The sequence below is a fragment of the Impatiens glandulifera genome, chromosome 6 (assembly GCF_907164915.1).
Source record: "Impatiens glandulifera chromosome 6, dImpGla2.1, whole genome shotgun sequence".
NCBI classification, from domain to species: Eukaryota; Viridiplantae; Streptophyta; class Magnoliopsida; order Ericales; family Balsaminaceae; genus Impatiens; species Impatiens glandulifera.
The window spans coordinates 11,184,335-11,208,231 of NC_061867.1; the positions used below are offsets into that span (position 1 = coordinate 11,184,335).

At 34.1% G+C, this 23,897-nt stretch overlaps 2 protein-coding genes across 2 annotated transcripts; one reads left to right on the top strand and one right to left on the bottom strand.

Moving 5' to 3' along the window:
- Nucleotides 1-20,212: 20,212 nt before the first annotated feature.
- On the top strand, nucleotides 20,213-21,512 carry LOC124941961 (acid phosphatase 1-like). The gene is made up of 3 exons (XM_047482353.1): nucleotides 20,213-20,675; nucleotides 20,737-20,946; nucleotides 21,138-21,512. Exons 1-3 carry the CDS (start codon nucleotides 20,269-20,271, stop codon nucleotides 21,313-21,315), a joined length of 795 nt encoding a protein of 264 aa, XP_047338309.1. The 5' UTR covers nucleotides 20,213-20,268; the 3' UTR covers nucleotides 21,316-21,512.
- Nucleotides 21,513-22,434: 922 nt separating this feature from the next.
- LOC124941415 (leucine-rich repeat extensin-like protein 4) lies at nucleotides 22,435-23,897 on the bottom strand. Its single transcript, XM_047481738.1, has one exon. The coding sequence runs from the start codon at nucleotides 23,777-23,779 to the stop codon at nucleotides 22,565-22,567; it is 1,215 nt and encodes a 404-aa protein (XP_047337694.1). The 5' UTR covers nucleotides 23,780-23,897; the 3' UTR covers nucleotides 22,435-22,564.

Sequence of the window (23,897 nt, forward strand, 5' to 3'; positions counted from 1 at the left end):
GAACAACAGTTAACTGCATTGTCTAGTTGATTTTGTTAACTACATTATGTTTTATTTATGCAATTTCATGTTTATGAACTGTAATGAACTATAATAAACTCCAATGTCATGCTACATGAGCTGCAATGTCATGTTTCATGAATTGCAATGTAATGTTATATGAATTATTTTGTCATGTTATTTCTGTTAACTGTATTGTCCTATTAACTTTGTTAAATGCATTCTGTAATGAACTGTAATGAACTCTAATGTCATGCTACATGAGCTGCAATGTCATGTTTCATGAATTGCAATGTAATGTTATATGAATTATTTTGTCCTGTTATTTCTGTTAACTGTATTGTCCTATTAACTCTGTTAAATGCATTATGTTTCATTTATGCAATGTCATGCTTATGAACTGCAATGAACTGTAATGAACTGCAATGTCATGCTACATGATCTCCAATGTCATGTTTCACGAATTGCAATGTAATGTTACTTGAACTATTTTGTCATGCTAGGTGAACAACAATGTCATGTTATCTTAAATGCACTGTCCTGTTATTTTCTTAATTGCATTGTCATGTTTTATGAACTGCAATGTCTTGTTAGGTGAATAACAATATCATTTAACTGAACTGTCCTGTTATTTTTCTTAACTGCATTGTCATGTTTCATTTTTGCAATGCCATGTTTCATGACTGAAATGTCATGTTACTTGAACTACTTTGTCATGTTACTTGAACTACTTTGTCATGTTAGTGAATAACAATGTCATGTTATTTTAACTTCATTGCCCTGTTATTTTACTTTAATTGTATTGTCTTGTAATTAAATTCATTTGTCATATTTTTTTGTAGTGTGAATAAAAAAAAAAGGAAAGCAGTTTCACCACCTCCACCTCCCGCATCTTCCATGAATAAAAAAAAAGGAAAGCAATTTCTCCACATCCACCTCCCGCTTCTTCTATGAAGCTAAAAACAAGGAAAAAGACCATTTTTAACACCAGAACCTCGCCTAATGGTCTGTTCAATCTCGTTCGAGAACTCTCAGATGTTCAGAAAAAAGCCGTAAGAGAAATTGGATTCGGCTCCTTACTCTCTTTGGGAATATCTAGATGCAACTTCAAATTATCCCGTTACTTGGTGAAGAATTTCAATGTTAAAAGAAGTGTTGTTCTCCTCAACAATGGGGAGCTATTAAAAATTGACGAAGAAGATGTCCAATGCATTCTGGACCTTCCAAGAGGTGATATTGAAGTGACTGAATCTACTGGGAAGAAATCGGATGGAGCCCAATACATATCTATGCTGCAGGATTGGAGGAGGAGGTGGGGTGAAAATGAAAATAAAGGAGCTCCTAACACTCTCTCAATGACCGACAAAATTTTATCAAACACCAATGCAGATGACAATTTCAAGCGTGACTTTGTCATCTATGTCGTCTCGAGCTTCTTATGGACAACACAAAATCCACAGTGCAGGTAAACAACAATCTTATACTTAAGAATGAATAATGTTATGTATTGCATTGTTATTAATTTTGCTTATATTTTGAAAATTGCAGGTTCAAAATTTTAAAATCTTTGATGGATGTTAACAAGATAAAACAAATGAATTGATGTAAATTCGCGCTGAATGGATTACTCGAGAGTGTCGAGAAATGGCAGTTAAACGAAGAATCATATTTCCACGGACCACTAAGTTTTCTAATGGTAATTTATTTCTAACTTTCATTTTGGACTCCTTCTATCATTTCTGGAATGACACGTTTCATGAACTATAATGTCACGTTTCATTTCTGCAATGTCATGTTAAATGAACTACAATGTCATGTTATATGAACTACAATGTCATGTTACACGAACTACAATGTCATGTTACACGAACTACAATGTCATGTTAAATGAACTATAATATCATGTTACTTTTCTACAATGTCATAACATATTAATTGCATTGTCGTGTCTTTGTTTCAGTTGTGCTACCTGGACAGGGTATTAGATTATAGTACAAGAAGTAAATTCAAGAGACAGTTCCCTATCTTGTCATGTTGGGATGACAAGATGGTATCTGAAAGAGTACAAAAAGAAGAGGAACATGGGGGATTCGGCCAAGGGAGGGTTGTTGATAGGATTCAGTTACCTACAGTGGAGAATGTGCATGATGTGGAGAATGAAGCTGATTCGGAGAATGTGGAGAATTCAAGTGTTGATGCTTGGAAGAATGTGCATGATACAATTGAGAACTTAACAAAGATCTCAACATGCAATTCTTCAAATGTTCAATCCATACATTCAATACTTCAAATATTGAATGCATACATACAAAATCCAAGCGCTCACAATGATGGTGGAAGTGACAAGCCTGAGCATGAGCCTGAGCCTGAGCTTGAGGCTGAACATGAGCCTGAACCCCCATCCACTGCGTTATCAATCCCCATGGAAATAATATAAGCTATACCGTTGAAGAAGAGAACTCCCCATCTAAGGAGGAAACCTTTGAAGTTGAGAACTCCAGTGGCGAATGATGTTGTTAAGAAGGTGGCGAAAGATGTTCTTAAGCCGGCGGCGAAAGATTTTGTTAAGACTGTGGCAAAAAATGTTGTTAAACCGGTGGATGAGATCCTATATTCAAGCAATTATATAAGCCTACCACGTAGTGTTTTGCAGTTGATGAAGAATGGCCACTGGCTTGACACAAATATCATCGACGTTTGGGCAATGGAAATGAATATCGTTGCACAATACGAAGCCTTAACTAACAATATCAAAAGAAGAAGGATATTCTTCTCAACTGTACATTGTGGAGTGTATGAATTTGGAGACAGTTTATATAATGATTCACTGAACCTGGAAGTGAAGTCATTCGGCATAACAGTACAAGCACTCGATGAAGCAGACCTAGTAAGTTCTCATGTTATTTTTAACTGCAATGTCATGTTACGTGAACTTAAATGTCATGTTATATTACAATGTAATGAACTGCAGATTTTTGTTCCGTTATGTATAAGTTCACATTTCTATGTGGCGGTATACAACAAAATCAAACAGGAAATTGAAATCATCGACAATAGGACAGTCCCTGATGGTATTAAATTTGAGGACAAGTATGAGAAGCTTCCGACAATACTGAAAAAGCTAATGGGTTTTTTGAAGTCTGTGATGAAGTCTCCCATTGCTGATGCACTCTCCACCTTCAAGATGAAGTTGGTCACTATGTCGTGGCAAGATAACAGCAACTATGATGATTGTTGAGTGTATTTGATGCTTCATATGGAGAATTACATGAGCGAGGCCCATAATTGGAAGTGTGGCATCACACATGCCAATTCAAAGGAAAAACTTATTTGGTTGAGGAATCATTACGTGAACAGAATCTTGCACTCGAAGAATAATAATATCAACCTGTCTATTGATTTTAAATTGTAAACTTGATACTTGCTTGTATGTTTTTAACTTGATATTGGGTTATCATATTTATAATACAGGATTTTCTTGTTCAGGATTATAAATATGATAACCCAATATCAAGTTAAAAGCATACAAGCAAGTATCAAGTTTACAATTTAAAATCAATAGACAGGTTGATATTATTATTCTTCGAGTGCAAGATTTTGTTCACGTAATGATTCCTCAACCAAATAAGTTTTTCCTTTGAATTGGCATGTGTGATGCCACACTTCCAATTATGGGCCTCGCCCATGTAATTCTCCATATGAAGCATCAGATACACTCCACAATCATCATAGTTGCTGTTATCTTGCCACGACATAGTGACCAACTTCATCTTGTAGGTGGAGAGTGCATCAGCAATGGGAGACTTCATCATAGACTTCAAAAAACCCATTAGCTTTTTCAGTATTGTCGGAAGCTTCTCATACTTGTCCTCAAATTTAATACCATCAGGGACTGTCCTATTGTCGATGATTTCAATTTCCTGTTTGATTTTGTTGTATACCGCCACATAGAAATGTGAATTTATACATAACGGAACAAAAATCTGCAGTTCATTACATTGTAATTAATATAACATGACATTTAAGTTCACGTAACATGACATTGCAGTTAAAAATAACATGAGAACTTACTAGGTCTGCTTCATCGAGTGCTTGTACTGTTATGCCGAATGACTTCACTTCCATGTTCAGTGAATCATTATATAAACTGTCTCTAAATTCATACACTCCACAATGTACAGTTGAGAAGAATATCCTTCTTCTTTTGATATTGTTAGTTAAGGCTTCGTATTGTGCAACGGTATTCATTTCCATTGCCCAAACGTCGATGATATTTGTGTCAAGCCAGTGGCCATTCTTCATCGACGACAAAACACTACGTGGTAGGCTTATATAATTGCTTGAGTATAGGATCTCATCCACCGGTTTAACAACATTTTTTGCCACAGTCTTAACAAAATCTTTCGCCGCCGGCTTAAGAACATCTTTCGCCACCTTCTTAACAACATCATTCGCCACTGGAGTTCTCAAATTCAAAGGTTTCCTCCTTAGACGGGGAGTTCTCTTCTTCAACGGTATAGCTTGTATTATTTCCATGGGGATTGATAACGCAGTGGATGGGGGTTCAGGCTCATGTTCAGCCTCAAGCTCAGGCTCAAGCTCATGCTCAGGCTTGTCACTTCCACCATCATTGTGAGCGCTTGGATTTTTTATGTATGCATTCAATATTTGAAGTATTGAATGTATGGATTGAACATTTGAAGAATTGCATGTTGAGATCTTTGTTAAGTTCTCAATTGTATCATGCACATTCTTCCAAGCATCAACACTTGAATTCTCCACATTCTCCGAATCAGCTTCATTCTCCACATCATGCACATTCTCCACTGTAGGTAACTGAATCCTATCAACAACCCTCCTTTGGCCGAATCCCCCATGTTCCTCTTCTTTTTGTACTCTTTCAGATATCATCTTGTCATCCCAACATGACAAAATAGGGAACTGTCTCTTGAATTTACTTCTTGTACTATAATCTAATACCCTGTCCAGGTAGCACAACTGAAACAAAGACACGACAATGCAGTTAATATATTATGACATTGTAGAAAAGTAACATGACATTATAGTTCATTTAACATGACATTGTAGTTCGTGTAACATGACATTGTAGTTCATATAACATGACATTGTAGTTCATTTAACATGACCTTGCAGAAATGAAACGTGACATTATAGTTCATGAAACGTGTCATTCCAGAAATGATAGAATGAGTCCAAAATGAAAGTTAGAAATAAATTACCATTAGAAAACTTAGTGGTCCGTGGAAATATGATTCTTCGTTTAACTGCCATTTCTCGACACTCTCGAGTAATCCATTCAGCGCGAATTTACACCAATTCATTTGTTTTATCTTGTTAACATCCATCAAAGATTTTAAAATTTTGAACCTGCAATTTTCAAAATATAAGCAAAATTAATAACAATGCAATACATAACATTATTCATTCTTAAGTATAAGATTGTTGTTTACCTGCACTGTGGATTTTGTGTTGTCCATAAGAAGCTCGAGACGACATAGATGACAAAGTCACGCTTGAAATTGTCATCTGCATTGGTGTTTGATAAAATTTTGTCGGTCATTGAGAGAGTGTTAGGAGCTCCTTTATTTTCATTTTCACCCCACCTCCTCCTCCAATCCTGCAGCATAGATATGTATTGGGCTCCATCCGATTTCTTCCCAGTAGATTCAGTCACTTCAATATCACCTCTTGGAAGGTCCAGAATGCATTGGACATCTTCTTCATCAATTTTTAATAGCTCCCCATTGTTGAGGAGAACAACACTTCTTCTAACATTGAAATTCTTCACCAAGTAATGGGATAATTTTAAGTTGCATCTAGATATTCCCAAAGAGAGTAAGGAGCCGAATCCAATTTCTCTTACGGCTTTTTTTCTGAACATCTGAGAGTTCTCGAACGAGATTGAACAGACCATTAGGCGAGGTTCTGGTGTTAAAAATGACCTTTTTCCTTGTTTTTAGCTTCATAGAAGAAGCGGGAGGTGGATGTGGAGAAATTGCTTTCCTTTTTTTTATTCATGGAAGATGCGGGAGGTGGAGGTGGTGAAACTGCTTTCCTTTTTTTTTATTCACACTACAAAAAAATATGACAAATGAATTTAATTACAAGACAATACAATTAAAATAAAATAACAGAGCAATGAAGTTAAAATAACATGACATTGTTATTCACTAACATGACAAAGTAGTTCAAGTAACATGACAAAATAGTTCAAGTAACATGACAAAGTAATTCAAGTAACATGACATTTCAGTCATGAAACATGGCATTGCAGAAATGAAACATGACAATGCAGTTAAGAAAAATAACAGGACAGTTCAGTTAAATGATATTGTTATTCACCTAACAAGACATTGCAGTTCATAAAACATGACAATGCAATTAAGAAAATAACAGGATAGTGCATTTAAGATAACATGACATTGTTGTTCACCTAACATGACAAAATAGTTCAAGTAACATTACATTGCAATTCGTGAAACATGACATTGCAGATCATGTAGCATGACATTGCAGTTCATTACAGTTCATTGTAGTTCATAAGCATGACATTGCATAAATGAAACATAATGCATTTAACAGAGTTAATAGGACAATACAGTTAACAGAAATAACAGGACAAAATAATTCATATAACATTACATTGCAATTCATGAAACATGACATTGCAGCTCATGTAGCATGACATTGGAGTTCATTACAGTTCATTATAGAATTCATTTAACAGAGTTAATAGGACAATACAGTTAACAGAAATAACATGACAAAATAATTCATATAACATTACATTGCAATTCATGAAACATGACATTGCAGCTCATGTAGCATGACATTGGAGTTTATTATAGTTCATTACAGTTCATAAACATGAAATTGCATAAATAAAACATAATGTAGTTAACAAAATCAACTAGACAATGCAGTTAACTGTTGTTCGTTTGTTACATTCGTTCTTCTTCCTCATTCTGTTTATTCTTCTTCTTCACTTCGTTCTTCTTCTTCACTGTTTTCATCTCAATCATTGCATTCGTCTTTTTTGCTTCGTTCTTCTTAGAAACATCATATATAACCACTTGTTTATTTGATTCCTAAACATTACAAAAATGTCGCAAGTTAGATTATATAACCGAATGTACTAAAGTAAAAAATGATGAAGAAGTTACCATTTTGTGTTGAACGAAGAACGCGAGCAGACGATGGATTTTCTCTGCTGATTAATGTTAGGGTTTTCTCTGAAGAACGCGAGCAGACGATGGAAATTGCTAGGATTCGAAAGTAGATGGATTTGAGAAAGAGAGAGAAATATGTGAATGTCTTGGAAGATGTTGAAGATGGTTGAGTTAATCAATTGCGTTTGTAAATCGCTAGAATTGCAGATGAACTTGAGAGAGAGAGAAAACCTAAAATGTTTGGGAAGATGAAAATGGCAAATGGAAGATGAAAGGGCGGGCTTCTGGGCTTTTGGGTTTTTAGATTTTATTTATTTATTTATTTTTTATTGGGCCTACGTGGCCTGCCACGTAGACAGTCGCTGGGAGAATCGCTCTCCCAGTAGCTGTCTGTATCATTTCTCTATCTAAATTAAGCATAACTCTCGACCAGTAATCCGGACACTTTCAAAATTAAGTATTATGTATATATATATATATATTAGTTAATTAAAAATGTCTCGCGTTCATTAAATTTGGTGTTGAATTTAAAATATAAAGTGTTATTAACTTAGTTGGTTAAAGAGTTGTACTTATTTTTGTTAGGCAACGAGGTTCAAAATATACCTATAGCATTTTTAATTTTATTTTTAACCGTTTTATGTTTATGGGCGGGTCAACCCAGAATCCGACCCAAGTATCCATTTACTCTCACATATATATCTAAATTAACCACAACTCTCGACCCGACAATTCAGACACTTTTAAAATTAAGCATTATATATATATATATATTAGTTAGTTAAAAAAGTTCCGAGTTTATCAAATTTGGTGTTGAATTTAAAATATATAGTGTTATTAGCCTAGTTTGTTATAGAGTTGTACTTTTTTTTGTTGCGAGTTTGAAACATACCTATAACATTTTTAATTTTATTTTTAACCGTTTTAAATTTATGAGTGGGTCAACCTAAAATCCGACCAAAATATTCATTTACTCTCACATATATATCCAAATTAACCACAAAACCCAACAATCTGGACACTTTCAAAATTAAGTATTATTATATATATATATATATATATATATATATATATATATATATATATATATATATATATATTAAAATTGGTAATTAAAATTTATGGAAAAATATTAATTAACACATTTTTATTTAATTATATATATATATTTAAATAATTGTTTAATTTTTTATTATAATAATATTAATTTTATTGAATTATTTTTTTTCTAAAAGTTAAAGGTATTGAAGTTAAATTTTTTTATTATAATAAATATTTATTGTTCAAATATATTTTAAAAGATAGATATGAATTATTTGTTAAATTGATAAATTTTATATTTTTTTATTTTAATATAATGTTTAATTTATGTCAAGTTTAATTTAAATATTTTTGATGATTATCTTTTTTTTTATTATTATTATTATGAGTGAATGAGTCTTATTAATGTCTTCTTGGCCTAGTTAATATTAAATTATTTTATAAGTTTGTTTTGTTTTGTTTATAGATATTATATTAATAAAGGGTTGATTGTGCATTTTTGTGAGATGATTCAATTTGTCAACAAAAGATAAAACATAGAAGTATTTTAATAAATGAAAACAAATCAAAACACTAACCAATGGCTTCTTCTTGGGGTTATTTTGACATAATGTAGGCAGAAAAAAAATTGATGATAGTGATTATAAGCATTAAAAATTTACCTAGTTAATTTATAAAATTAAAATAATTAATTAGATTAATTATTGTGATAATTAAAGCTTAATTAATTAAGAAAAATGACCCAAACAAAAAATAAAATTAGTTGAGATAAATTTTTTACTCATTTTATCTTAAAATAATTTTAGAAAAATATTAAAATAAATAATTTAAAACTCAAAATTTATTTATTTAACCCTAAAATATATAAAATAAAATAAATAAATAAATTGACAAAATATTTGTCATATTTATTTTAATATTTTGCGTATTTAAAAGATCAAAATTAAAGCAAAAATATGGAAAAAAATCAATTTCAAACAAACCATTAAGGTTTTAATTTAAAAATGAATCAGTAATCGGGTGGAGTCGAAATTCGGAAAAAAACTACAGCCGAAACCACATCCACTAGATGGGCGTTGGATTGTCATACAACTCCCCAGACGTGCCCGCGAAGCCTGTTGTAACCGAAAAAACGCACGCCCGTGCCTCACTAGATCAGTTAACGCCCGTTAGCAAAAACGCTAACGGAGCGTCCGATCGTGGACCGAATGCTCGGCGTCCGCATTTTCCTTCGAAATGCGTCGTTATGCGCCTGGTTCATCTTCCTCATCGCGATCATCGGAAGGATAAGAACAATCGCCATCTTTGATTTTTCAAAGATGGAACTCGATCGTTTCTCAATCATTCGATTGGTTCGAAAGGTGAAATGATCACCCTACCACGGTGATCATTTCCCCTACATCTATAGGTATTAATCATACCTATTTCGGCAAGTTGGATGAAGAACAGTCAAAACGCCATTAATGACTTTTGGCTGATTCGATCCACTTAAAGTCTCCACCGACTCAGGAAGGCTATAAATAGTCTCCCTCAACAATTTCTAAAGCCAGAAGATACATCTCAAGACTCAAATAAAAGACTTTCGAAAATCCTCCATTAAAGCTCAAAGCTTCTAATTTTTCGAAATTTTCGGATAAGGCTCTAAAGTTTGGATCTACACATCCTAAAAGTTTCCTTAAGGTCTAAGGAGTGTTCTTCAATCATCAGTATACTTCCAATCATTCTTTAATTCATACTTCCAATTTGAAATTCAAATTCTTATATTTCAGTTTTCATAAGTTTGTATATTGTCTGGTTGTTGAATTTTAGGATTGAAAAATGATCATAAGATCGTTTCCAAGCTTTCTATTTAGGTTAGAATCAATCAATCAACCTAAAATAGAAAAACCAAAATTTAAATTTTGAAAATCCAAAAATTAGGTTTGATGTTCTTGGACTAATCCTAAAAAACAGATTCCCAAAAAAGCATCTCAACATATTTCTAATGATGTTGGACAACTATTTGGATCATGTTTGATCTATCCCCGATCATGTTTGATCAAAATCAAAATTTTCAAAATAATTAAAAACTTTGAGTTCTTGAATTGGTCCAAATGAACCTAATGTTCTTGTTTTAGTACCAATCAAGTATATGGAGTATAAGGAAGCCATTGACTAGCTCTTTACAATTCAAAATAACTTTAAAACCAAAAACTTGATATCTAGCTATAAACTGTTTTGAACAAATTGATCATCACTAGGTCGATTGATACTTCGGGGGTGATGTTTAAAATGTTCCTATGAGTTTTATGAAGCTACTTAGGCCCTTGGATTAAAGAATCCAAGCATTAATCAAAATTACAAAACTTGCAATTTTGATATACTTGAGGACCGATAGGTCTGACCTAGGACCGAGAGATCCAACCGAGGATCTTCGGTTAGGACCGAGAGGTCTGACCAATAAAACTTAACTAGGACCGAGAGGTCCAACCGATGCTTTTTCAGTCATGACCGAGAGGTCCGACTGATGTTCTTTAGTTAGGACCGAGTAGTTAGACTAAGGATTTTTACATCTGACCGAGAAGTCAAATATAGGACTGAGGAGTCTCGCACCCGAATGAGAACTCCTGAACTCAAGACCGATGACTTCCACCTAGGACCGAGAGGTCCGACCGAAAATGTTGGCACCCAACCGAGAATTCTAACTCAGGACTGAGAGTCCTTAACACCCAAATTGAAGCTTTTTAACCAAGACTGAGAGGTCCAACCAAGGATCCTAATCCCCGACCGAGAGGCTCTTGACCTAGGACCAAGGGCTTTTAGTCCTCGACCAATAAAATGAATCCAAGACATAGGACACCGATCCTAAGGTCTGTTTGCTTCCTTTTTTAAAATTCCAAAATTATTTTTGTAATATTAAAGCCCTAATCCATTTTCTAAAAATCTCGAAAAATTAAAAAATGATTTCAAAATATTTTTGGGATATTTACAAAAAATTTTTTTGACAAAGGCTCGTTTAAGATTTATTTTTAAACCCTTACTTTCCTCCCTAAGTTATCATCAGCAACAAGTATCAGCAATTAAATATTTGTTGTTACAATTTTTAAATAACGCACAAACCTATGCATGCTTAGGACCAGAAAAATAATTTGTTAAAATAAAATGTTATACAACCAATTTTCAAAATCCAAATTTATAAGTATAGACCGTTATTAAAACGGGTACGGAGGATGAAGCGCAAAAGTCATTTCTCAAGTATCACCAAACTACGAACCAAAAAGAAACTGTGGCTAATACGTTTGTACACATACGTCATTTTTATTAATTTTCAAAAATCATTCGGCAACTCTATTTCAAAAAAATATTCTTTTAAATTAATTAGTTTTAATCAATTTAAACAACGTATTTCTAGAAAAATCAAATTGTAATTTGATTACTGTAAATCCTCAAATTATTTAAATTTGAATATAAATTAATATTTTTTATAATTAATGTCAAAAGCTATCAAGAATTATTTAAAATCTTTTAAAATAATGTTTTATTTTAAAAAGATTCCTAACATGTAAATCGAGGTTAAAATTCTCGAACCTCATTCTACGGAAACCGTAAAGGGTTTTTCCATGGGTTAAAGTGATGATTTTGAGGAGGTGGAATGTTTTTTTTTTTAGTAAAAATGACTTAAAAGATATATGTAAATAAAATAAAAAATAATAATTTAAAATAGATAATATTTTTGTATTTTGGTTTATGCATTGATTGATTTAATGGATGAGAGGGAGAGTGAAGTGATATTTGATTTTTTGGATTATTAGAATAGTCCAAAACCGAACAAGGCCCTATAACCCCCAAGAATTAATCTCTCTCTTCCATAGCTTAGCACGTGTCGTGGACACATGGCAATACGAGGGAATATCGTAGGGTGGCTCAATGTTCAATGCTTTTTAACCTTGGTTGCGTGCCAAGCTTCTTTTAAAAGAAAACATTACTTTTAAAAGATTTTTGAAAAAAAATACCTGGGAGCTTTGGAATTAATTATGTAAAAATAATTAATTTTTGTTCAAATTTTAATAATTTGGGAGCCAAATAATAATTTGTCCAAAGCCCAGTTTAAATTATTTAAATATAATTAATTAAAAAGATTATTTATTTGAAATTAGAGTCGCCAAATAATTTTATGGAAATCAATAAAATGATACGTGTATAAACATATTTATACTAGAATTTTGGTAAGGGGTGTTTTGATTATGCTCGGGAAATGGTTTTCGCGCTATATCATCACGCTCGTCAAAGGACGGTTTTAAATTTTTTAAAATAAACAAAGTCTGACTATTTAAAATTTATTTATAACATTTATTTTATTTAATTAGTAGTTTGGGGTCTTAAACAATGATATGTTTAGATTGCGTAAAAAATTGTACAAAATTATTTAAAAGGGCATACCTACGATTGCGTTGATATAAAACTGAGTAAAACTCTGAAAAATATTAGAAAAGTGTTATAATTTAAAATTAATTCCAACAAGACCTTAGCCAAAATATTTGTTTAAAAAATATCTCGAAAATATTTTAATATCAATTTATGACCTTTCGGGATTATTTGAAAATGGATTCGGGTTCCAAATTGACAAAAATAATTTTGGATTTTTAAAAGTGGAACCAAATAGGCCTTAGGACCCAGTCCTAGGGCCTGGGTTCAATTTTGTGGATCTGGGCTCAAACGGGCTCGGTTTTAAACCGGGGTGGTTTGGACTAGGCTTGGGCGCATGGGTCCATGGATCCGGAGGGCTTGGTCCTGGGTTCGGTAGGCTTGGTCCTGAACTTGGACTACTCGATACTAGGTCTGGGAGGCTCGATCCCAAGTCAAGTTCATTGGTTTGGGAGGCTCGGTCCCAAGTCAAGTTCATCAGTCTAGGTCCTCGGTCCTAGGGTTATGTAGTTCTCAGTCCTAGGGTAAGAGGTACTCGGTCCTAGGTTAGGATATAACTTGGTTCTAGGTTAGAAAAAATGGTCATAAGCTAAAGGGAGTGCTCGGTCCTTGGCTAGAAAATTCGGTCAGGTTTCGCGGTCCTATGTCTTGGGTATCGATCCTAGGGCTCGGTCCTTCTTCAAGAACACCGGTCGTCATCATCGGTCCTAGCTCAATAATGTCGATCATCGGTCTTGGTTCTAACTCAAAAACACCGATCCTTAGTCTCGGTTCGGACTTCGGACCGAAGATTCTCGGTCATGTTACTCGGGCCCGGACCTACAAGACTAGTACCGAGTGTTCTTCATTTGGTATGAAGAAATTACATGTCTCATAACTTTTGATTTAGATCATGGAATTATGATCTATAAATTATAGTTAGTTCATATGATCATGAAGAACAAAAGCCCTAACATAAATCACGGTCATTGGATCTTTACAAATATCATTTTCTAAAAAACATTTTTAGGTCAAAATTTGGGATCTTTAAAATTAGGCAATTTCAAAGTCTGATTTTTGTTTTATTAGCTTTGAAATGATGAATATACTTGAACACAACCAAAATAAGAACATCATTACATCATTACAAAGATTTTTTAAGATATAATCAAAATCCAAAATTTTAAAAAAAATACATTTTGGTTAAACATTATCAAAATGGTGTTACATTCATTGGATTGGGAAATCATTCCAACATGTTTACAAACATGTTTAGCAACTATTTGAATCAAAAAATCAGAATTAAAGCTCAAGAACATGAAGTTTTTCAAACTAATTTTTTCAAAATTCAGTTTTTCAAACTAAAATTTTCAAAATCTTTGTTTCAAGTTGATTTGATCTGATTTCTTTCAACATAAAGTTCAAACATGACATATGGAATGATTCTAAACAAAGAAATCACATAATCAAGCCCTAAAACAGATCAAACCGATCAAACTTGAAAATTTTGAAAAAAAATCAAATTTTCAATCATAAATTGAAATACAAAGCTTATGGATGCATACCAAAAACTAGAGAGCACTCCTTAGATGTGTTGAAGGCTTTCTAGAAGCCTGAATTAGAGTTGTGGTGGCCGGATCAAATTTTCACATAAACTGTTCTTGACCAGAATCTTCAAACTTCGATTTGTAGTGTATTAGGTTGTGATTGTTTGATGATTTTGTAGAGAAACCCTTAGGGAGTATTTATAGTGGTCTTAGGTTGGTCGAAGAAGCTCAATTCAAGTCAAAATTGACGATCTCCATCCTTATCCCTAAATCCTATCCAAAATGTGGTAGCCTAGTTCTAGGGTGAGGTGTTCAACCTATCTATAGGGCTATTGTAGGCAATGACGAGTGGAGGATAAGGGCGGAGAAATCAGGGGAGAAGGTGGAGAAATGACCGCGTTAGCCTGTCTAGAAGAATCGCATTGGCGAGTCACGATTACGGCGAGCATCTTGCATCAACGAAGAAGAGGACCCAAAACGGTGTCGTTTTGTGGCGTCATTAGGCGTTCCGTCTGGTCCGTCAGCGATTAGACTAACGGAGTTAGCTTATCACGTTACTTGATTTGGTGAAGCGGGCGGCGCTAGCTTCGTTACAACGAGTTGTGTGGCACGTTCTTGAGCGTTGAATGAAAGTCTAGGCTGATTTGAGGTTGATAATCCTGTTACAACCTATTAAACATAATTTCGGCTACACCATATTATCAGTTTAATTTTTAATAAAAGAGTTATTAGAAATCAATTTTTAATCCCTTTCTTACGTTTTTCTTCACCAAAATTTTCAAAAAAAATATTTCTAGAATAATAATAAAAGTTATGTTCATATATTTAATTTTTTGGTATTTTTGGGTATTTTTTTTTAAGCCATAAATTATACCTAATTTATGATTAAATTCTTTAAATAATTTTAACCCCTTCTTGGTTTAATTTGGGTAAAATTAATACAATATTTTAACCTCAAATTGAATAATTTTCCTTATTAGGGTTTAATTATCATAATAATTATTTTAATTCCTCCTTTAGTTATTTTGAATTTAAAAATTCAAAATATTATTTTAATATTATTAAAAATAATAATGTTTTTTTTCTTCAAAAATAAGGTAGGTCAAATTTTATTTTTTACATGCCCAAATATAGAAAAATCAATATATTTCGAAACCTAATATCTAAAATATAAACATGAAGGAGAGTTGAAAATAAGAAATAAATATTTATTCTACTATAAATGGTTACTTTCACAATTACATGTGACTTATTCATCTTAAGATCATTGATGCACAATGAATAGATTAAAAACTAAACTATGGAACTATGGTTAGTTGATTGATTCATATTTTAGTTTTATAAAATTAGTTAAGTCACCATTAAAAATATTTTTAACATAAAAAATAATTAAGTCGAATATCCTCACATTCAAAATTATCTAACAATTTAGCTACCCATTAAATTTTTATTTTTTTTACATTTGTGATACTAAAACTTGATTGTAAAAATAAAATCAAAATAAATAAATAAAAAGTATTGACACATCCAAGCTCTGCTAGTAATTATTGAAGTTCATAATAATTAATTAAGAAACATAACAAAATATAATTTCCCATCACTAACCATATTTTGGAGCTTATAACAGATTACGTACACATGAAAAATCACATAAAATAATAAAGAAAAATCAATTTAAAACCATATAAAATCTTTATTCACTATGCTATATGTCATCTATATCATTGAATTAATATTTTGATAAAAAAAAAAAAAGAATAAACAGACTAGTCAAACACAACGGTGCATATATATAAATAACAATGTTAACATTGATTATTTAAGTTAGAAAACATATCTGGAATCGAGTTTGGACGATTTTATTTTTTAATTTTTTAAAAATATAATTTTATAATATTTTATTGAGATATTGATTTAGATAAAAATAATAATTTAAAATATATTTTAATTATGTTAACCAATATTCATTTCATACTGAAATTTAATATTCATTCATTTAACTATTTAATAATATTTCATATTTACAACTAACTAATATTTTTAATCAGCACAAACAAGTATGACTTCTCAATACTTGATCGGTGTTTGAGAATTGATTATGGGCTCCATAGACTCCTAAAATCTCCAAGATTATTGGGAAATTCATGAACGATGTATATAATTGTAAGAACACCACGTTCCCCAATCTTTGTTGTCTTTGGGACTATTGGTGTGGTATTACAAAATATGGCAGACTTTCCAATTTGAACTGAGGATACATGGACTTGTCAACATGGATTATTCATTGTTCAAGCAAATATGGAAGCATTTCACATAGTTGTTTAATTTTTAAAAAATCCTTATTTGCAGTCATATACATTGATGCACCAATCTTGTGGATGCACCTAGAACAGGACCTAGTGTTTCTGCTTCAAGTTCATAGGGATATATATGATATCTACGGTATTCCAACAAGTCATGAATTAGTCAAAATCACCATGAAATGTTCCATTAAGGTCATGTCGAATTTGAAGTCTCCAGTATTTGCGGCGAACTCTTCATAATGACACTGAAACTTCGGAGCGATATGACAGTCACATATTGTTAAATTCATCAGATCATGATAAGTCCTAGGGAATTCGACAACCCTTCTTCTAATAAGGAACATATGTCATCTATCTCTTGCGCAATAGAAAAAATTAATTAATCACAATATACATATTGACAGTATGCATTCAATGAAAATTATAATTTGCACCGACACATAGTGCACTTGCCGACGCAAAATGCAATTTGCGCCTAAGCAAAGTGTATATTACTGAACAAAACTTACATTATCATGTAGTTAGTGTTGTGGCTTGAGCAATCTGGAAAAGAATTTGTTGACCAACTATGCAAGTACTCACATCCTTCAAGTCTTCATCCTTCAGCTCCTTCAACTTCATCCAATTGTTCAACTCCTTCATATGTTCAATTTCATAATCTAAAATAGGATTGATCGTTACTGGATCATTGAATTTAAACTTTTTCTGTGTAGTTCTCCAATCGGGTGGACTTCTCCCTCTTTTCTGAAACTGCTTTCCCAAAAAATTTGTTGGAGTCAATTCTAACACATCATCATTATCCTTCTCCTCCTCCAACTCCTGGTCATCATCCTTCTTCTTCTTCAACTCCTGATCATCATCATTCTTCTTCTCCAACTCCTCCTTCCTCTTCTTAGCCAACTCTTACTTCCTCTTCGTGGTCAACTCCTTCTTCTTTGTGGACAAATCTTTCTTTTCCTCCTTCTTTAACTCAACTTACTTCTTCTCTAACTCCTCTACCTCCATTGTCTCTTATGCCCACTTCAACTCAAGCCTCTCATTCTGCTTCCTCTCCTCCTGCGTCAACTCCAACTCATCATCATCTTCATTCTTCTCCAACTCATCATCATCTTGCTTCTTCTTCAACTCCTCAAACTTATTCTTTTCCAACTCATCATCATCTTGCTTCTTCTTCAACTCCTCAAACTTATTCTTTTCCAACTCATCATCATTTTGCTTCTTCTTCAACTCCTCAAGCATATTCTTCTCCAACTCATCATCATCTTGCTTCTTCTTCAACTCCTCAAGCCTATTCTTCTCCAACTCATCATCATATTGCTTCTTCTTCAACTCATCAAGCCTCTTTAACTCCAACTCATCATCATCTTCCTTTTTTTCAACTCATCAAACATCTCCTTCTCCAACTCTTTTACTGAATCAACATTCTTTTTTTTCCTTTTTTTCCCCAATAATGTGATTATTTGGTTGAACATAAGACGTTGATCCTCTTTGATGAGCTTCATTTCAGTTTTAAGCTCATTTACATTATTTGTCAGCTCATCAAGTTTGACATTAGTTTGGGCTTCAGTCACTCGATTGGGTACACTAGAGGGAGAATTATCTTGGTTAGTTTGAGGAGTCGTCGATTAAGAGACTTACCAAGTAGCGATTGGGTGCACTAGAGGGAGAATTATCTTGGTTAGTTTGAGGTGTCGTCGATTAAGAGACTTACCAAGTAGACCGAGAGGTGTCTTGGCTAGATTCATCAGTAAATGATTGAGAGGTGTCTTGGCTAGATTCATTAGTAAATGACCTCTCAGTCCTCTTCCTCTTGGCTAGTACAGTTTTGGCGGGCTGGGGATTAAGTAGTCTTCTCTTCTTGACCGCTGGTTTGGGAATCCTTTCATTTTTTGGAGTACTTTTATCTTTGAGAGTACTTTCATCTTCATTCTATCTCTTCCTCTCATCTAGTTCAAAGAATTCATCATAAATATAGCATCTCATATCTTTAAAATCCTCCCTATAGTACTTCCTCTTCTCTTCCTCAAACTCATTGAAACCCTAAACTCTAGATGGAGTTGCTCTTGGAAGCTCTATAGAGCAATATCCTTGGGCATATAGATTCTTTCCGCTCGGTCTCATCCGCAAATTTGGGGACAAATGTCTTGATAACCTCATAGGTCCACACTTGGAAGGCTAGTGCGAACCCATGTATAGTATATAAGCGACATCACAACCGCTTTTCCCCTTCTACGTTTCCCTCTCGGCCAGCTATACCTCCCGGAGATGTTTCATGTCTTTGTGAATACCCTTCTGGGTTGCTCTAAATGACACTTTTCCCCATGAAAATTGGAGGAACATCTCCATGTCCTCCACTATGTCGACGATTTCCATACTTACTCTCCTTCTATTATCAGTTGCGAAAATATACTGGTAAATTAGGTATATGAGCCTCATCTTCCACGCATCCTCCTTATTAGAGCATTGGAGAAAACTTGTTTCAACCTCTGTTACTCTAATAATCATTTTACTCCCAAAATATTTGCGGACCAGGGATGAACATTCTTCAACGTCCTGTTTTCCACCACAGGAAATCTTTCAAAATTGAGGCTTGTCACCAAGGCATATTCCTTCATGCCCTAGTAGACCTCCTCCCCATTGACCATAAACCTTATCTCCTTCGAATTTGAGCTGATTTTCTTGACCAACATCTGATGAAGTATTGTTCCTGAGAAAAATACACCGGCTTTGAATATATGCTGGAATTGGGTCTATAAATCCCTGTCTATAAGATCAAAGCTATTAAACCTCTCATTTATCTTTGACAAATAGGTGCTGACGGATTCCCATAAAACACGGCTAGGAAACTTCTCAATAATGTATTTGGTTTTGATTTTGGTTTGTGTCATCTGCAAAGATACAATATGTTAGACTAATGAAAACACAATATACTTTAATGCAAAGTGAAAACTATGATTTGCTGCACCGATGAAGTGCGCAAAGTGTAGTGCGCAAACTGCAATTTGCGCCGATGCCAAGTGCGCAAAGTACAATTTGTGTCGACGCAAATTGCACTTTGCGTCGATGCTGTAATTTGGAATTTGCGCCGACATAATATACAGATTCACACAATTTCAAATCATTCATCATTCACACAAAATAATTCTTCTCTTAAACCTAAACCCTAAACCATTTCATACTCACTCAGCATGCATGCATGCAAAGGAAAATGACGGAAAAACAGAAACTCACCTAAATATACGTTAAAGACGTCGGCTGAAATGATGAAGACGCCGTCGGTGGAGGCGTTTTGGCATCACTGAGAGTTGTTGTCTGCGTTGCTTGGAGAGTCGGGAGTCGGGGGAGTTGTTGCGTTGATTAGGGCGCTGGTCGAGATCACAGTCGGGGAAGAAGAAGAGAGAAAGAAGATGAAGAAGAGGGGAGTCCAACGGTCGAGGGAGGGAGAGAGAAACTGAAATGAAGAAAGGAAAAGAGAACGATAGAAATGAGAAATTTTATAAAGGATAGTTTGGTATTTTGGAAGGAGAAAAAAATTATTTTTGTAAATAACATTGAGCTTAGGTTATTTTTAAAATTAACTCCCTTTTTTAGAGTCATTTCATCAAATTTCTCTTTAATCCAAAAGTAAAAAAACATAGCCTAGTTGAAACCTTAAACATGTTTAAAATTGATTTTATTGTTGGTTTTAGGTTTGCTCGTTTAAAATGTGTTTGAATACGGACCACAAATTCGGTCTCTTATACGACTACAAGGCCAAAGTGCGATCAACCCAGTTCATTGATTTGATTTCGCGATTTTCCAGCAATGGAAACCAGCGAATGCTTCATCGTGATACTAATCTTCTGCTGCTTCACGTCCAAATCTCTTAGTCAATCGATCCTCCGTCTCTCTCGGGAAAACCACAACTCCGATCTAATATCTGATGGAATTAGATCTAAAGGAGACGACCCATTCTATTGCGATAGCTGGAGATTCACAATTGAGACTAATGACGCTGGCCCATGGAGTAAAATTCCCTACAAATGCATTGACTACGTTCAGGATTACATGACCGGCGGCCGGTACAAGTCCGATTCGGATGCTGTTGGTGCTGAAGCGTCATCTTTCATTAATACGACCAATTTCTCAGGAGACGGAAGGGATGCCTGGGTCTTCGACATTGACGAGACACTTCTCACTAACCTGCCGTATTACGTTGACCATGGATTCGGGTACAGTCACTTTTGAATGCATCATTTTGAAACTAGCATTTAACATTCCATTTGAACATAGGTCAGAAGAATTTGATGAGAACAGTTTTAATGAGTGGGTGGATTTAGCTGTGGCCCCTGCCTTGCCTGCGAGTTTGAAAGTGTACAATGAGGTCAAGAAAGCCGGCATCAAGATATTTCTGCTTACTGGCCGTAGTGAGTCTCAAAGAAATGAAACAGTGAAGAATCTGCTGTTTGTTGGCTACAGCAACTGGGAGAAGCTGATTCTGAGGTATGTAGATCTAACTATTGATTGTGGTTTAGGTGTTTAGTGAAGAGTAATAGAAACACTGTGAATATATGGAATCCAAATCTAACAGAGAAATGCTAATCTGGGTCACCTTGAATTCATATAGACATTGTTTTTAAGTGTGATTCAATTGGATTCACACATGAATGAGGTGTTTTGGTTGGTGAAAACAGGGGAGAGTCTGATTTAGGAAAACCAGCAATTGTGTACAAATCTGAAAAGAGAAAGGAGATAGAAGAATTGGGGTATGTAATCCATGGTAATTCCGGGGATCAATGGAGTGATTTGATGGGCTTTTCCATGGCAGTTAGATCGTTTAAACTTCCAAATCCTATGTATTTTATTGCCTGAAAGAACATCAGAATGGGGGGTGTTCAAGAAATTGATTGCTGTATTAGTTATTATTTCTAGTGGTTGTGAAGTTGCTGTTATTGAAATTGATTTGAAGACCTATTTGTCGAGTAATAACCACAGAATTGTATCTTGTTATATTGAAGGGTGTTGTCTAGATAAATAAACTATCATATTTTGTCTTGTTTTCTTCTCATTTTGATCATATAAGTATATGATCAGTCTTCCTTTAAAAATAGACATTCTTTTGTGAAATTAGATGTTCAATCACTTCACCAAAATTCCCCTAAATATTAAGAATGATTTGAACTATTGCCCTAAATGAATACCGATGTTGATTATCAACTATCTAGAAATAACGATTTCCTCTATTGTCATAAATGTTCGATAGAGTTCTTTTTCTCGTAATCCTAATATTGTTTATCAATCATCTTGGAAGAAGATTTATTGTATTGAAGAATTTGTAAAAATTCTTATAAAAAAGTATGTAAATATTTACTCATCTCTTTACAAATATATTTTCAATGTTTATTACCAACTATTTGATTAAGAATGTTTGGTAAAGATCCCTTTTCTAACAATTTGTAAATGTTCCCATGACTGTAATTGCACAATCATTTTTATTTAGGGCTTGAACCTTTTCATTTTGAATTCTATATTCCCAAATTCTAGCATGAGTGATTTTCTTTTTAAATTATAGAGTATGATAGTATTAGTGGGTTAGTTCGGATCATCGATGGCATCCAGTACATGCATTGTCTATATCCACTAAGGCAGCACCACCTGTACAAAGAGAAAAAAATCAAAAAAATTTTGAGGAAGGTGGTGTTTTACTTTTGTGTATAGGTGTCACTTTATGAGTGAGATATAGACATTGTAGGTACTGATAGCATCGAAATAACCGTATTAGGGTCATATTGGCCTGTACGGGTAGCATCGAAGTAACCGTATTACGGTCATATTGGATCATGTTGTTCTATTACGTGGGTTATACTAAATACGTTACGAACCAACTAAATATGTTGGTTATACTATTACATTGTGTCGGTTTGATACAAATAATTCATATTCGATAAATAAAACTAGTACATCAGGACTCTAATCTAGGGCATTGAAGGAAACATCTTGTAATTATGTTACTTAAAATGGGTTTACAAATTTGTTTAAGTTGAATAATCTATTTATAAATTTGGGTTAAATAAGAACATGCTCAATTTCTCATCCACTTAAATTTAGTCAAACCACACACTCAAGGAGATGAATGAGTGGTACTAGTAGTGGAATTGGTTTGGTGTGATTCCACCATCATAGTTCCACAAAGAAGAGAGTTAGGAGAAGGGACCCTCAAACAGTTAAGTCCACCGCCGGGGATCATAAAGCATTCCGGTCTCGGCCTCTGCATATCCTTCCCAGGAATACAATTCAAAGAGAAATCAAACCCAACATTCCTATTCAAAAGCTTAGAACATTCCTGACTAAACCCAGAAAAGAAATTATAAGCAACAGTCAAATTCAAAAGATTCCTCAACTCACAAACCAACTCCGGTAGATCGCCGGACAACCTATTATGTCCCAAATTCAACACCTCAATCTGAGCCAAACATGATACTGAATCAGGTAACTGACCCATCAACGAATTGAAACTCAAATCCAAAACCTGCAAATTCTGCCATATCCCTACTCCTTCAGGGATACAACCTGTTAATTGGTTGTTAATGAAAAGTATCTCCTTCAATCTAGGACCCATGTACCCAAAACTGAACGGAATTTCGCCGGAGAAATTGTTGTTAGCTAGATTGATCACCGAAGCAGGGGAATTTCCCAGGTTTTGTGGGATTTCGCCTCCGAATTGATTGTTGTTGAGAAAAATTGCGTCGAGTCTTCTGTTGAAGAGTTCTTGAGGGAGTCTTCCGTAGAAATTGTTGAACCTTAGGTCTATATAGAGGAGATTGGGAATGAGGAGAGTTGATGATGGAAACTGGCCGGAAAAGAGATTGTTGCTGAGATCTAATTCAGTGAGTGAGAAGAGAGATCTGAATGAATCAGGAACGGTGCCGGTGAATCTGTTGCTGTTGAGATGGAGAAGTGATAAATCGGTGAGTATAGACAGTTCTTTAACTAAGGTTCCTTGAAGATTTGCATGGTTGAGATCAATGGCAGCTATGGTTGGTCCATTGGAACCCATGTAATCATTTTGAGTGGATTGAACACAGAAAACTCCTTTGTAATTGCAAACGTTTGATCCAACCCAACTGTCGAGAATCTTTGATGGGTCATCTGTAATGGCGGATTTCCATGCTTGCAGCGCTGTATATGGGCTGATATTATCATTTGTACCTCTGCCATACCATACAGCTCCTATGCCTGATCTGCCAAAGCTATTGCTGGCTGATTCAATGGCAATAGCATTAATGATGATGATGATAATGGTGAGAGAAGAGTTGAAAGGAAAGATCTTCTTCATTGTTTTTTGAAGATCTTTCTGAAAATGAAGGAAATGGTTTGCTGCATTTAAGAGAGAAATAGAAGATGGTGGTGGGGGTTGAATGTTGATAATGGGTTCTCACTTATCAGTGAGTGCT

Bases quoted from the DNA above. Each gene is read 5' to 3' on its own strand.
- LOC124941961 (XM_047482353.1), top strand. From the start codon at position 20,269: ATGGAAACCAGCGAATGCTTCATCGTGATACTAATCTTCTGCTGCTTC. The intron at 20,676-20,736 runs GTACAGTCACTT...ATTTGAACATAG, and splicing joins TACGTTGACCATGGATTCGG to GTCAGAAGAATTTGATGAGA. The intron at 20,947-21,137 runs GTATGTAGATCT...TGGTGAAAACAG, and splicing joins TGGGAGAAGCTGATTCTGAG to GGGAGAGTCTGATTTAGGAA.
- LOC124941415 (XM_047481738.1), bottom strand. From the start codon at position 23,779: ATGAAGAAGATCTTTCCTTTCAACTCTTCTCTCACCATTATCATCATC.